We start from the raw sequence: 13,896 nt of genomic DNA on the forward strand, positions 1-13,896 counted from the left end.
ACTCTTGGCAAGTTTCCGGGAGCGAAGCCGTTCAGATGTGCCATTTTTGGACTCCTTGACAATAACTATGGAAGGTTCAACAATCTATCTTGGACAAGGGGGACTAGTTCAGGTAAGCTGCCACAATCCATCTAAAAGGAAGTAACAGTGTATTTATGGGGTTGTTTAAAACTTGGTTTAAAACTGGTTTGATCAGTCAATGACTACGTTTACATGCACATAATATTCAGTTTTTTGCCTTTATTCTAAAAAGACAATATTCTGACTAAGCTGTTTACATTCATGTATGTATTTGTGATGTTTGAGTCAGTGTTTCCTCCACTCATCTGCTGTGATGTAGGTTAATGGCCAAACACAAACAATCAATGCCACGGCTCAGCTGATTAACGGTATGCTGTTCTACAAGGACCAGGATGGAGTCATTTTTGCTGGTGTTTCACTCCAAATCTTTTTTGATGGCAACACTGCACTAATCGCAGGTACAGAAAACTAAATCTAGGGCTCCAACTTACATTTATTTTCATTGTCGATTAGTCTGTAGATCACATTTAAGAAGCTGGAATCTGAGAATTTGTACTTATTTCATAAAAGATTACTCAGACCGATTAATCGATTATCAACATAGTTGGCGATTAATTTAATAATTCACAACTAATCAGATTATTCTTTGCAGCTGTACTTTTCACAAAGTTGAGTTTAAGAATGACATGCTGTCTGGTTCAAAGTCTATTGACTTGTCTTTATTTGTCATTCACCAGGACTTGCTACAGCTTCAGAAGGCTTGTGTGGTAACCCCATCAACGGAAATCAGACCTTCAATCTGGCTGCAGAGAAGTCTTCCTCCAGTGTGGCTGGGTACGGCCTAGTCTTAACGTGATGCACAGACTGACATCACCTGCTTATTAATGTTGTATAGACTGAATCACTGTGACTCCGCGCTAACTCAAAAACAACTTCCGGGTAGAGAAATGGCCGTTGATTTGAATTGCAGAGATGTGATATATATAGTTAAGCTAAACCACAATGTGTTTTAAAACATAACTAAGTAGTTGAAAACTGCAACTGTTACGTTCTCTGGTTTAGATATGAGGACAGAAAACGTTCCTGTGCATCCAACTAGGGGGTAGGAACGTTAGCTCTCCAAGCTAACGTTAGTGAACGTGTTGACATATGAAAGCATCAAACATGCATGTTAGATGAAAAAGGTGCCGTTAAATTGTACGTACGGGATGCAGCAGTTTTCAACCTGGAAGGTTTCGTAAATAAACATTGTGATTTTTCACCCCCTAGCTGCGAGATCCTGTACAGCGACACACCCAACAATACGACCAACTGCAACATTACAACTGAACAGTAAGAACAGACCCATCAAAACACACTGAACACTCCTTTCATCCTTAAAACAGGAATCCTACATTTCAATGATTACACTGTCATGTGCCCAGGGATGATACTACTGTTCAGAAAACTGGTCACTGACTCTCATTCTTCTTCTCTGCATGGCTGGAACAGCTGTAATCTCCTGATGCAGGCACCCTTCACAGATTGCCACAGCCAAGTTGACCCAGCTCCCTACATAACCGCCTGCGCAGAAACTTCTTGCAAATTCCAGACCGAGGAAGGCCTCGCTCTCAGCTGCCAGTTTTTTTTCTCTTACGCCAAGACCTGCGGTCTGAACCCCAACATCACACTGGGCGACTGGAGGTCACCGACCGTTTGCCGTAAGATTGTCATTCACTTTCACCGTTATTGACAGAAAAAGAGTAAATTGGGGTTAAAATCACTGTACACAACCTTTAAATTAAGAGCTAATTAAGTATCTACAGTACAAGTGTAGTAAAAATATATTTACAAATTTGGATCAGGGTTTGTTTAGTTTGCTTCTACTTAATCATTTCAAGTATTGTCAGCAAAAGACACTAAGTACTAAAAGTTACAGAATTAATATTGATGTGTGACATTTATTTAATGTTTAATATTTTTATCTATTTTTTTTATTAGTATACTTTTTTTTAAGTCTTGTGTCTGAAGCTCTAAAGTTGAGACTCTAAAGACTTACTTAAGTTGAGTATGTTGAATAAAAACATGAAATACTCAAATAAAACACAGAGTAGAGTTTAAACAAGTGGATCTACTTTTTTAAGTGTTATTTTGTGTGTGTGTGTGTGTGTGTGTGTGTGTGTGTGTGTGTGTGTGTGTGTGTGTGTGTGTGTGTGTGTGTGTGTGTGTGTGTGCAGCTGTCCCTCAGGTCTCCTGTATGGAGATGTACTGCAGTGATAACGAGTTCTGCGACGAGAACAACGGTGAACCCCAATGCCTCTGTCGGGCTCTTTTTGCCGCCAAGTACACACCAACAAACTCTTTAGGTACAGTGCACCACATGTGGCATGATAATGGAAGATTTTACAACTTTAAAAAGCACCTGGTGATACATGTAAAAGATGCAAATTGCTGTTGCTGAACTGCTGTTCTGGATGTGGGGTTTTGTGCAGAGTCTGTGACACCTGATTAGTGTTCAATTAAAAACTGAATGTATGGAGCCCATCAGTGACCGCCTAGTTTTAGAATGGCTCTTCTTGGGTTTCCCCATTTGATATCTCCATTGATGTTTTCATTAAATGCCAACATAAAGTTTTAAGCCTGGAACCAAGCCAAACATTTGTTTCAGCGCAAAAGAACAAGACTGTGTACAGAAACGATAGATTTAAATGGTAGCAGCTCACTATAGCCATTTGCGGGTTTGCGGGTACGGTTAACATTTTCATGGTAACAGCGAGCTCCACCAATCAGAGTCATTGCTGTTACGCTTAGGATTGTGGGTGGTGTAGTACTTCTCCATGACATCGCGAAAAAAAAAAATCCCATTTCACACAGACTTGCACTAAACTCTCTTCATCAAATCACACTTAAAACACATCTGTTCAGATTGCCATCACCCAACATAGCTTTCACTATACCCACCTTGATTTTACTGACATCATTGTTTTTAATAGTTGAATACCTTTGATTTTTACTTACTACAGGATTTTTCTATTGATACATTTGTTGTGCTTCTATTATTGTTTTTATTAATGCGTGTAAGGTGTCCTTGGGTGTCCTGAAAGGCGCCAATGCATAAAATGTATTGTTCTTATTATTATTATTATTACTACTTGTGGCTTCTACCGAAGGAGAAACCTTCGTTACATAACCCCATAGCTCGTGGTCAGTCTACCTTGCATGGTTTAGACATTATGGCCGATAATCTAAATCCTTATGGAGAAAATCAACGGGGTTGTTACTTCTGAAACCCCACTGTTGAGCTCTATGTCTGCCTCCATTATAGCTCAGAATCTGATACATTTGAGTTTAGAAAAACAACATCAGCACAAACTAGATATGACTTAATTATAGTAAATCTATATTGAAGTGGTCATATTTATTTTGTAACTTCTTCTTTGTCCCTTTGGGTGTTCAGGTGACCCGACAGTCTGCATGGGGAGTTCTGCCACTCTTACTCTGGCTGAATGTCTGCTCAGCGCCAAAAAGATCGACTACACCACCTTACGCCTCCTAGACGAGAGCTGCAAAGGACACTTGGACAACGAGACCCACATGGTGACTTTCAGCTTTGACAGCAGCAACACCTGCGGGACTGAGGTCATGGTGGGTGCTCTCCTAGTGTTTTGCTCCTGTTTTGGCTGATGACTTCACTGTAGATTCACGGCAAAGTAATGAGGAGTCTCAGCCAGGCCACAAATTGTTACTTTCTCTATAGTTTGGGCTTCCCTGTTTGGTATGATAGAGACTAAACAGAGATTTAAAGTAGACAAAAGGCCCGTCCACACCAAGAACAATAACTGTTAATATATAGCGTTAAAAGTCGATCTAACTCAAGTGGATGGTAAAGTCCAAGACAGGTCATTTTAGCCAAGTTTATCCAACAAAAGGTGTCCGTTGTGCAGAAACGGCAGTTATGTTCAAACGCCAAAGACTTTGGTTTGGATTAAAACATCGACCCCTTTAAGTAGTACTCCCGGGACACATACACCTGTTTCCTGGGTGAAAGTCTTGTGTTTTCCGCTAAACACAAACTCCGATCCCCCGTATTTTTCCACTTGTTATTTCTACTTTATTTCTGATAGAAAGATATATGTGATTTATGAACAGCATGATACAAATATGGACTCTCTCTCTCTGGATTGTAAATGTCACAGGTGAGCATGAAAAGAATCTGACTGCTGTGATTAAATGAACTCAAACCCCGTCTGTGTTCCTGTCACAATGTAGAGCAACAACGCAAGCCAAATCATCTACAAGAACACCATCACGTTGCAGAACAGCTCCACGGACGTCATCACCCGCCACGACCAAGTCAGCATCGACTTCTCCTGCTTGTACACAGTGCCAGACATCAGGAGTGTGTCCTTCAAAATCAAAGAGAGGTGTGTGTGGAGCGCCACCTGGTTGTTAACATGTTATAGTTCAAATTAAAGCAGCAGTGGATTGTAACTACGTACAATTACTCAAGAACTGAGTAAGAACTTAAGTACAAATATTGAGGTACTTCACATGGTCTTTTCTTTTCATGCCACTTTCTACCACTACTTTACTACATTTCAGAGAGAAATACTGTACTTTTTACTCCACAACATTAATCTGACAGCTTTAGTTACTTACAAAATAAAGTTTTTGCACACAAAACACAATGTTTTATTAGAAATTAAACTAAAAAAAACAAATCTCAAAAATCCAACAGCCTACAAGTCCAGCTGAAATGATTAGACCAGGGATGTCAAACTCAATTTCACTAAGGGCCACACTGGAAAAAGAGAATCACATCAAGGGCCACACATGTAGCGTTTATTGACATGCTTTTATTTAATCGAAAAAGTAAAATATCTTTGATTCAATTATTGCATGTCTCATATAGTCTTCTCACTTACAGTTGGGTCCACATAAGTCCCTGAAAAAGTGAGCAAAAAAGTTCCAAAGCCATCCTAGAATTTAGCAAATCAAGCAATACCATGATTACATTTTCTAAGTAGGCTACCACCCAGTTGACTCACAACAAGCTCTTTCACAGCCTGAAATAGCAAAGCTTCTGTGGGAATTTCTGAGTCTCAAAGTCTGCAAATTTGCCACAACTAGGTGTGCCAAAATATATTGTGAACCTAGATTGATATGCTGGCCGCATCAGAATTAGCGAGGTGCTGGATTTGGCCCACGGGCCTTGAGTTTGACACGTGGATTAGATCTTTAAACAACAAACTGTTTGGATCGTTTCCATTTTCTAAAATGGTGGGATTTCCGGCATTTCTTTACTAAATGAAGTAGGCTACATTTTCCTCATGGTACTTACATACTTATACTTGAATAACATTTTCAATGCAGGACTTTTACACATTATTATTATTATTATTATAGTGTGGTATTAGTACTTTTACTTAAGTAAAGGGTCTGCACTTCTTCTGCCACTGAGTTTAAGAAAGCTGAAATGTGTGTGTGTGTGTGTGTGTGTGTGTGTGTGTGTGTGTGTGTGTGTGTGTGTGTGTGTGTGTGTGTGTCTCCAGCTCCGTGGTGCAGGAGATTGTATCTGGAATTTGGAATTACACTCTGATGATGAATGCGTACATCGATGCTCAGTTCGTGAATCTTGTCGGGCCAAACACTGAGCTGGTGCTGGACCAGAAGGTCTGGGTGGAGCTGATGACGGGGGGGCTGGACTACAACTTGGTCTCCTTGGTGACCGACTCCTGCTGGGCGACCAACCAGCCGTCACCAAATGCAAGTCTGCGATACGACCTCATCATCAACGGGTGAGATAAAGCTCTTGGGGTCAATCACGGCCACGGTGTTTTCGCCCCGATTGTGCGGCGAAATTACAGGACATATAAAGTCAATGCAAAGACGCAAATTTGCGGCAGCAGTGAGTAGAAACATTTGGACTTGAGCAAGAAATTTTCCAGATGCTGAAAAATCTGTCTTGTATAAAGTACTTGAAAGCAATGCTTGATTAAAAGTACAAATATCTTACTGGAAAATGGTCACCCTTTAGAATATTACTTTTGAGAGAGCTGACATCAGTAAAGAGAAAAACAACTTTTGTGAGGATAATCTTTCATTCCAACGTACAAAAACGTTTCTGTGCAACGTTATCTTATCACCACCACCACCACTGTGATAAAAGGAACGCCAATATTTGCTCCGCCTCTGTGTGAACGCACCGTTGTCCGCTGTAAGGACAACAGAGTCTCACGGCAGTTTGTGAAATGTTCACGTCATTTTTAATCTATTGATTCGTGAACATGGACGCGTTTATCTCATTTTTTTTCATGATGGTCAGCACGTTTTCTAAACTAATGCATTTCAAAGGGAAGCATCTTTTGTGATCACAGCACAATTCGTTCTGCCAGTCGGGCGTGAAATGAACACGATCGCCGAAAATTCTGCGATGGACCCACGGAAGAATTCCAGGTTGGGTTTAGGTAAAGAAGAACGGGACAGTTGGGTTTAGGTAAAGAAGAACGGGACGGTTGGGTTTAGGTAAAGAAGAACGGGACAGTTGGGTTTAGGTAAAGAAGAACGGGACAGTTGGGTTTAGGTAAAGAAGAACAGGACAGTTGGGTTTAGGTAAAGAAGAACGGGACAGTTGGGTTTAGGTAAAGAAGAACGGGACAGTTGGGTTTAGGTAAAAGAAGAACGGGACAGTTGGGTTTAGGTAAAGAAGAACGGGACAGTTGGGTTTAGGTAAAGAAGAACAGGACAGTTGGGTTTAGGTAAAGAAGAACAGGACAGTTGGGTTTAGGTAAAGAAGAACGGGACGGTTGGGTTTAGGTAAAGAAGAACAGGACAGTTGGGTTTAGGTAAAGAAGAACGGGACAGTTGGGTTTAGGTAAAGAAGAACGGGACAGTTGGGTTTAGGTAAAGAAGAACGGGACGGTTGGGTTTAGGTAAAGAAGAACAGGACAGTTGGGTTTAGGGAAAGAAGAAAGGACAGTTGGGTTTAGGTAAAGAAGAACGGGACAGTTGGGTTTAGGTAAAGAAGAACAGGACAGTTGGGTTTAGGTAAAGAAGAACGGGACAGTTGGGTTTAGGTAAAGAAGAACGGGACAGTTGGGTTTAGGTAAAGAAGAAAGGGACGGTTGGGTTTAGGTAAAGAAGAAAGGGACGGTTGGGTTTAGGTAAAGAAGAACGGGACAGTTGGGTTTAGGTAAAGAAGAACGGGACAGTTGGGTTTAGGTAAAGAAGAAAGGGACGGTTGGGTTTAGGTAAAGAAGAACGGGACAGTTGGGTTTAGGTAAAGAAGAAAGGGACGGTTGGGTTTTAGGACAGTTGGGTTTAGATAAAGAAGAACGGGACAGTTGGGTTTAGGTAAAGAAGAACGGGACGGTTGGGTTTAGGTAAAGAAGAACGGGACGGTTGGGTTTAGGTAAAGAAGAACGGGACGGTTGGGTTTAGGTAAAGAAGAACGGGACGGTTGGGTTTAGGTAAAGAAGAACAGGACAGTTGGGTTTAGGTAAAGAAGAACGGGACAGTTGGGTTTAGGAAAAGAAGAACAGGACAGTTGGGTTTAGGTAAAGAAGAACGGGACAGTTGGGTTTAGGTAAAGAAGAACGGGACAGTTGGGTTTAGGTAAAGAAGAACGGGACGGTTGGGTTTAGGTAAAGAAGAACGGGACAGTTGGGTTTAGGTAAAGAAGAACGGGACAGTTGGGTTTAGGTAAAGAAGAACGGGACACATGGGTTTAGATAAATAATAATGGGACAGTTGGGTTTAGGTAAATAATTAACGGGACGGTTGGGTTTAGGTAAATAATTAACGGGACAGTTGGGTTTAGGTAAAGAAGATAGCGACGTTTTGGTTTAGGAAATGTGACACGCGGGACACGATTCCCGGTGCCCTGGGTGAAAGTCCTGTGTTGTTTGACCCGTCCACCATCCCAACCAACCTCCCTATGCAGATTTTCGGCCTTTCATACTACTTGCTACTGTAGTCGCTCTTAATACATTAGTTTAAGAAACATGCTGACCATCACGAAAAAAAACGAGATAAAAGTCAATAGATTAAATTATGTGAACATTTCACGAACTGCCTTGAGACTGGGTTGGTAAAGATCAGCTGCTAATGCATTTTATTATCATGTCTGATTTCCTGTTTCTGAGCAGATGCCCGAACCCCGCTGACCACACGGTGAGGGTGCAGGGAAACGGACTGGGAACATCCAACGTCTTCTCTTTCAACATGTTCCAGTTCTCTGGGAAAGCTGGCGACCTCTACCTGCACTGCCAACTGGAGCTGTGCCCCAAACATGGCAGCTCCTGCGCTCCGGTGAGCAGTGGTGGAGGAAATACTCCTTTACTTTACTTTACTTTACTACCAGTAATACGTACAGAAGAATCATCAGAAAATTGTTCTTAAAGGTCCCATGGCATGAAAATTTCACTTCATGAGTTTTTTTTTTTACGTTAATATGAGTTCCCCCAGCCTGCCTATGGTCCCCCAGTGGCTAGAAATGGTGATAAATGTAAACCGAGCCCTGGGTATCCTGCTCTGCCTTTGAGAAAATGAAAGCTCAGATGGGCTTATCTGGAATCTTCTCCTTATGAGGTCATAAGGAGCAAGGTTACCTCCCCTTTCTCTGTTTTGCCCGCCCAGAGAATTTGGCCCACCCATGAGAGAGAGAGACATCATGGCTTTCAAACGAGCAAAGTGGCAGTTGGTCAAGGCTCTCTCCTCCTCAATAGCTACAGACACAGAAATGGCACATCCTAAGGAAAGCTCATCGTGGGACTGGCTCTAGTGGCTGTAATTCTGCACCAAGGCTGAATTTCGGAAAAGAGACTTCAGATACAGTATTAGGGGACCACTAAGGTCTATATAAAAGAGACTTCTGATACAGTATTAGGGGACCACTAAGGTCTATATAAAAGAGACTTCTGAAACACAGTAGGGGACCACTAAGGTCTATATAAAAGAGACTTCTGATACAGTATTAGGGGACCACTAAGGTCTATATAAAAGAGACTTCAAATACAGTATTAGGGGACCACTAAGGTCTATATAAAAGAGACTTCAGATACAGTATTAGGGGACCACTAAGGTCTATATAAAAGAGACTTCAAATACAGTATTAGGGGACCACTAAGGTCTATATAAAAGAGACTTCAGATACAGTATTAGGGGACCACTAAGGTCTATATAAAAGAGACTTCAAATACAGTATTAGGGGACCACTAAGGTCTATATAAAAGAGACTTCAGATACAGTATTAGGGGACCACTAAGGTCTATATAAAAGAGACTTCAAATACAGTATTAGGGGACCACTAAGGTCTATATAAAAGAGACTTCAGATACAGTATTAGAGGACCACTAAGGTCTATATAAAAGAGACTTCAGATACAGTATTAGGGGACCACTAAGGCCTATATAAAAGATACTTCAGATACAGTATTAGAGGACCACTAAGGTCTATATAAAAGAGACTTCAGATACAGTATTAGGGGACCACTAAGGTCTATATAAAAGAGACTTCAGATACAGTATTAGGGGACCACTAAGGTCTATATAAAAGAGACTTCAGATACAGTATTAGGGGACCACTAAGGCCTATATAAAAGATACTCCAGATACAGTATTAGAGGACCACTAAGGTCTATATAAAAGAGACTTCAGATACAGTATTAGGGGACCACTAAGGCCTATATAAAAGATACTCCAGATACAGTATTAGAGGACCACTAAGGTCTATATAAAAGAGACTTCAGATACAGTATTAGGGGACCACTAAGGTCTATATAAAAGAGACTTCAGATACAGTATTAGGGGACCACTAAGGTCTATATAAAAGAGACTTCAGATACAGTATTAGGGGACCACTAAGGTCTATATAAAAGAGACTTCAGATACAGTATTAGGGGACCACTAAAGCCTATATAAAAGCATCCAAAGAGCACCATGTCATGGGACCTTTAAAGTACCAAAAAAGTGAGCGTCATGCGGCATTTCACCAAACGCCTAGAATTATGCATTTCAAAAATGTAAAATAAATATTTAAAGGATACACCTGAAGCTTAAGTTTTGACCTCCGTAAAGTCTGACAGCTCCCCATCCTCTCGTTCTGACAGAGCTGCAGCGGAGGTAGCAGGAGGCGCAGATCTCTAAGGTCTAAAAGAGCAGATGAAAACCCAGCCCTCATCACTATGGCCTGGAATAATTAAAGATCGCTCCCCTTTTTGATCGATTACATGGTATGTATGAATTAAATTTGTCTTTAACAGATGTATTACTTCTTTAAGTCCGAGGGGATTTTGATCATAGGGATAATTCAGCTTTTATCAGAGTTAAAAATGTAAAGTTTGTCCTGCGGGCTGTGATTAAAATCTAAAGGCTGCATCCTGTCAGGAGCAGGAGAGTTATATTTGATATTTCAACCTAGAATCAAGAGACAAAGTATGAATCATGACTCGTCACAGTTTTGTCTGTCTCCTCAGATGGTTCCTGACTTAAGCTTCGTCCCCATAAAGAGCCTGAGATGTCACTGAGCATCTGAAAGGTGATCGTTTCGATCCACCTGAGATATTATTTCCTGCAGAATCCGTGTGATGCTGATTCAGTACACAGATTCATGCACATTTTGTGTGTGATTTTTAAATGAAACAACAATCTTTAATTAAAAAAATTATTGTGGCCAGTGTGTTATGAAGGAAAACTAATCAAAGAAGGGATTTAGGTACTGTATGCAATATATACTAATGTATACTAAGTGGCAATGTCTTGTCTTTAGTTGAGTTATTGTCAAATCATGTTCCCCCCAATCATTTGGGACATTGGTTTGCATTTTTACCCGACAGACAAAAGAAAAACGGAATTTCTGTGATTTAGTGACATGAAGTTAAAAAAAGCTTTGCGGCAAGAAGGTTTTGAGATCCAGTGGAAGGAGCCTGAAATGTCACCGGTTTTAAAAGAATGTTTGAAGTTATCGTTGCTGTGAAAACAAGATATAAAGTGATATAAATGTCATAACACTGACGTTAATTCACCTGAGATGGCAATTATTAACTCTGCAGAATCTGATGAATTTGACCCAATGATTCATGCCAATTATAGGAGATATTTCTACTAATATTTCTTCTTTAATGTAATGTTAACCGCTTTCTTTTAGATGTACACAGCCTAAATGCTACCTCGTGAATGCAGAAAGAGAATTTCTGAGTTTTGGTGACGTGAAGTTAAAAGAAGCTTTGCAGGGAGAAGGTTTTGAGATCCAGTGGAAGGAAAATACTGATGTGAATGTTGTGAACTACAAATGAAGGTTGTCAGTTAAACTGTGGCTGTAATTACACTGAGACATGCTGTTGTACAATTATTATGGTACGATTGTTACAAAAATAAAAATTAAATAAAGGGAGTGGGTGAAAACAAACATGAGTTTCAGTCCTTTATTCTTTAGCCAAATCTTTGGCATCAGAACCTATTTGCTTGCTCTTTATTGGTTTTATTTACATTGTTGAGACACCATCTATGTCGTCATGGTCACTAAAGTGAATTAGTGTATTATATTGTTTTTAAGTCTGAAATGTCCTCAAAAACATCTTTATAAGTTATCTAAAGTGACTAGGCTCCTAGCAATAGCAATGTGAGACTTTGGATAAATATTGCATACAAAATAACCATAAATCTATCCTAGATTGCTGTGTACACCTAGTATTACACCAAGGAAACTCTTCATCTTACTGCTTGGGTTTAAAAACAAAACATGCATCTGTTATTGACAACTTCTCTCAACGTGTAGCTTTAAACTGTGAGTTTTAGGATATTCTCTCCGGAAAATCCCCACCTTTAATCAAGAATGCGTCTTTATATTTACATTATTTTTATATATATATATATATATATATATATATATATATATATATATATATATATATATATATATTATGGCATGCCGTTTAGGAAATCATATATATACATATATTTTCCTAAACGTGCACAAGTTTGAATATATTCAATGAAAGTCTGAATATATTCAATGAAAGTGAAAGTCTGAATACATTGAATGAAAGTGAATATATGGAATGAAAGTTTGAATATATGGAATAAAAGTCTGAATATATTGAATGAACCTTGAATATTTGAATGAAAGTCTGAATATATTGAATGAAAGTCTGAATATATTAAATGAAAGTCTAAATATATTGAATGAACCTTGAATATATTGAATGAAAGTCTGAATATATTGAATGAATGTCCAAATATATTGAATGAATGTCCAAATATGTTGAATGAAAGTTGAAATGGAATCTAACATCATTGTCTGCCGCCATCTTGTGTTTTCGTTGTGATTAATCCTAACCGAAACGTGACACTATGAGCGAATCAGCAAGAAATCTAGTGTCAGCAATTATAAGCAATGAAGAGATTATTAACACACTGGCGAATGCATGTATGGGCCAAAACACTAGTAATGGTAACCGTATCCAGTACCGTTCTCCCAATGAAGAAGTGTATTTACTTTTTCATCATGTAAGACCGAATGAAAGGAACCTCAATGGTCAGGTAGGTCCCTTTCATCAGGCTCACTCAACACGCCTTTCATTCAATATATTCAGACTTCCACTCAATATATTCTGACATTCATTCAATATATTCTGACATTCATATAATATATTCAGACTTTCAGTCAATATATTCTGACATTAATTTCAATATATTCAAGGTTCAGTCAATATATTCTGACATTAATTTCAATATATTCAAGGTTCAGTCAATATATTCTGACTTTCATTCAATATATTCAGACTGCCATTCAATATATTCAAGGTTCATTCAATATATTCAGACTTTTATTCAATATATTCAGACATTCATTCAATATATTCAAGGTTATTCAATATATTCAGACTTTCATTTAATATATTTAAGGATCATTCAATATATTCAAGTTTCATTCAATATATTCTGACTTTTATTCAATAGTCAGACTTTCATTCAATATAATTATTCAAACTTTAAATATGCCATTATATATATATATATATATATGTTTTTTTTACAACAGCCATAATCCACCTGCTATGATCAGAATTGCAAAGTTCTAAAATATCTCCTGTAAATTTGTTAAAAAGAGCAATTATGATTTTTTGTCGACATATTATACTATGAGTTTTTCATAACTTTTTTGACATTCTATACTATGAGTTTTTTTTACTTTTTTCTACATACTAAGAATTTTTTTGACATAGTATACTATGACAGACATAAATTACTTTTAAGACTTTAGAAATAATATACTGACTTTTTTCGACGTACTATAATTAGTTTTTTCGACATACTTAATTACTTTTTATGACTTTTTCGACATACTATACTATGACTTTTTTATGACTTATCTCAACATACTCTACAATGACTTTAAAAACTTTGACATACTATACTGACTTTAGACATACTATGACTTTCTTTGACATACTGTCCTATGACTTTTGGACATACTGTACTATGACTTTTTACTACTTTTGTTGTCATACAATACTATGACTTTACTAGTTTTTTTCTACATACTATAACTTCTCATCATACTCTACAATTACTTTTTTTAAACTTTTTTCAACATACTATGACATTACTTTGACATACTACTTTTCTACATACTATACTGACTTTTTAACATCATACAATGACTTTTCCAATAAACTATATGACTTTTTATGATTTCCTTCCACATACTATACTAAGACTTGTTATGAATTTGTTTGACATACTAGACTTTTTTCGACATACTACACTTTGACTTTTTTTCTACATACTATGACTTTAAGGACTTCATTTTTCTTTCGACATACTATGCTTTAATGCTTTTAAAAGTTTTAGGTTTAATATAAGTGGCATAGTGAGCCCGTGGTTAGCACCCTTG

At 38.3% G+C, this 13,896-nt stretch overlaps 1 protein-coding gene across 1 annotated transcript; it reads left to right on the plus strand.

The window, feature by feature from the left end:
• The first annotated feature begins 28 nt into the window (after positions 1-28).
• On the plus strand, positions 29-10,105 carry LOC114556797 (pancreatic secretory granule membrane major glycoprotein GP2). Its single transcript, XM_028579842.1, has 11 exons — positions 29-112; positions 341-479; positions 759-855; positions 1,291-1,353; positions 1,513-1,721; positions 2,238-2,366; positions 3,458-3,645; positions 4,270-4,424; positions 5,553-5,798; positions 8,148-8,310; positions 10,085-10,105. The coding sequence occupies exons 1-11, from the start codon at positions 68-70 to the stop codon at positions 10,103-10,105; spliced, it is 1,455 nt and encodes a 484-aa protein (XP_028435643.1). The 5' UTR covers positions 29-67.
• Positions 10,106-13,896: the final 3,791 nt, after the last annotated feature.

Source organism: Perca flavescens, chromosome 6 (assembly GCF_004354835.1).
Source record: "Perca flavescens isolate YP-PL-M2 chromosome 6, PFLA_1.0, whole genome shotgun sequence".
Lineage (NCBI taxonomy): Eukaryota > Metazoa > Chordata > Actinopteri > Perciformes > Percidae > Perca > Perca flavescens.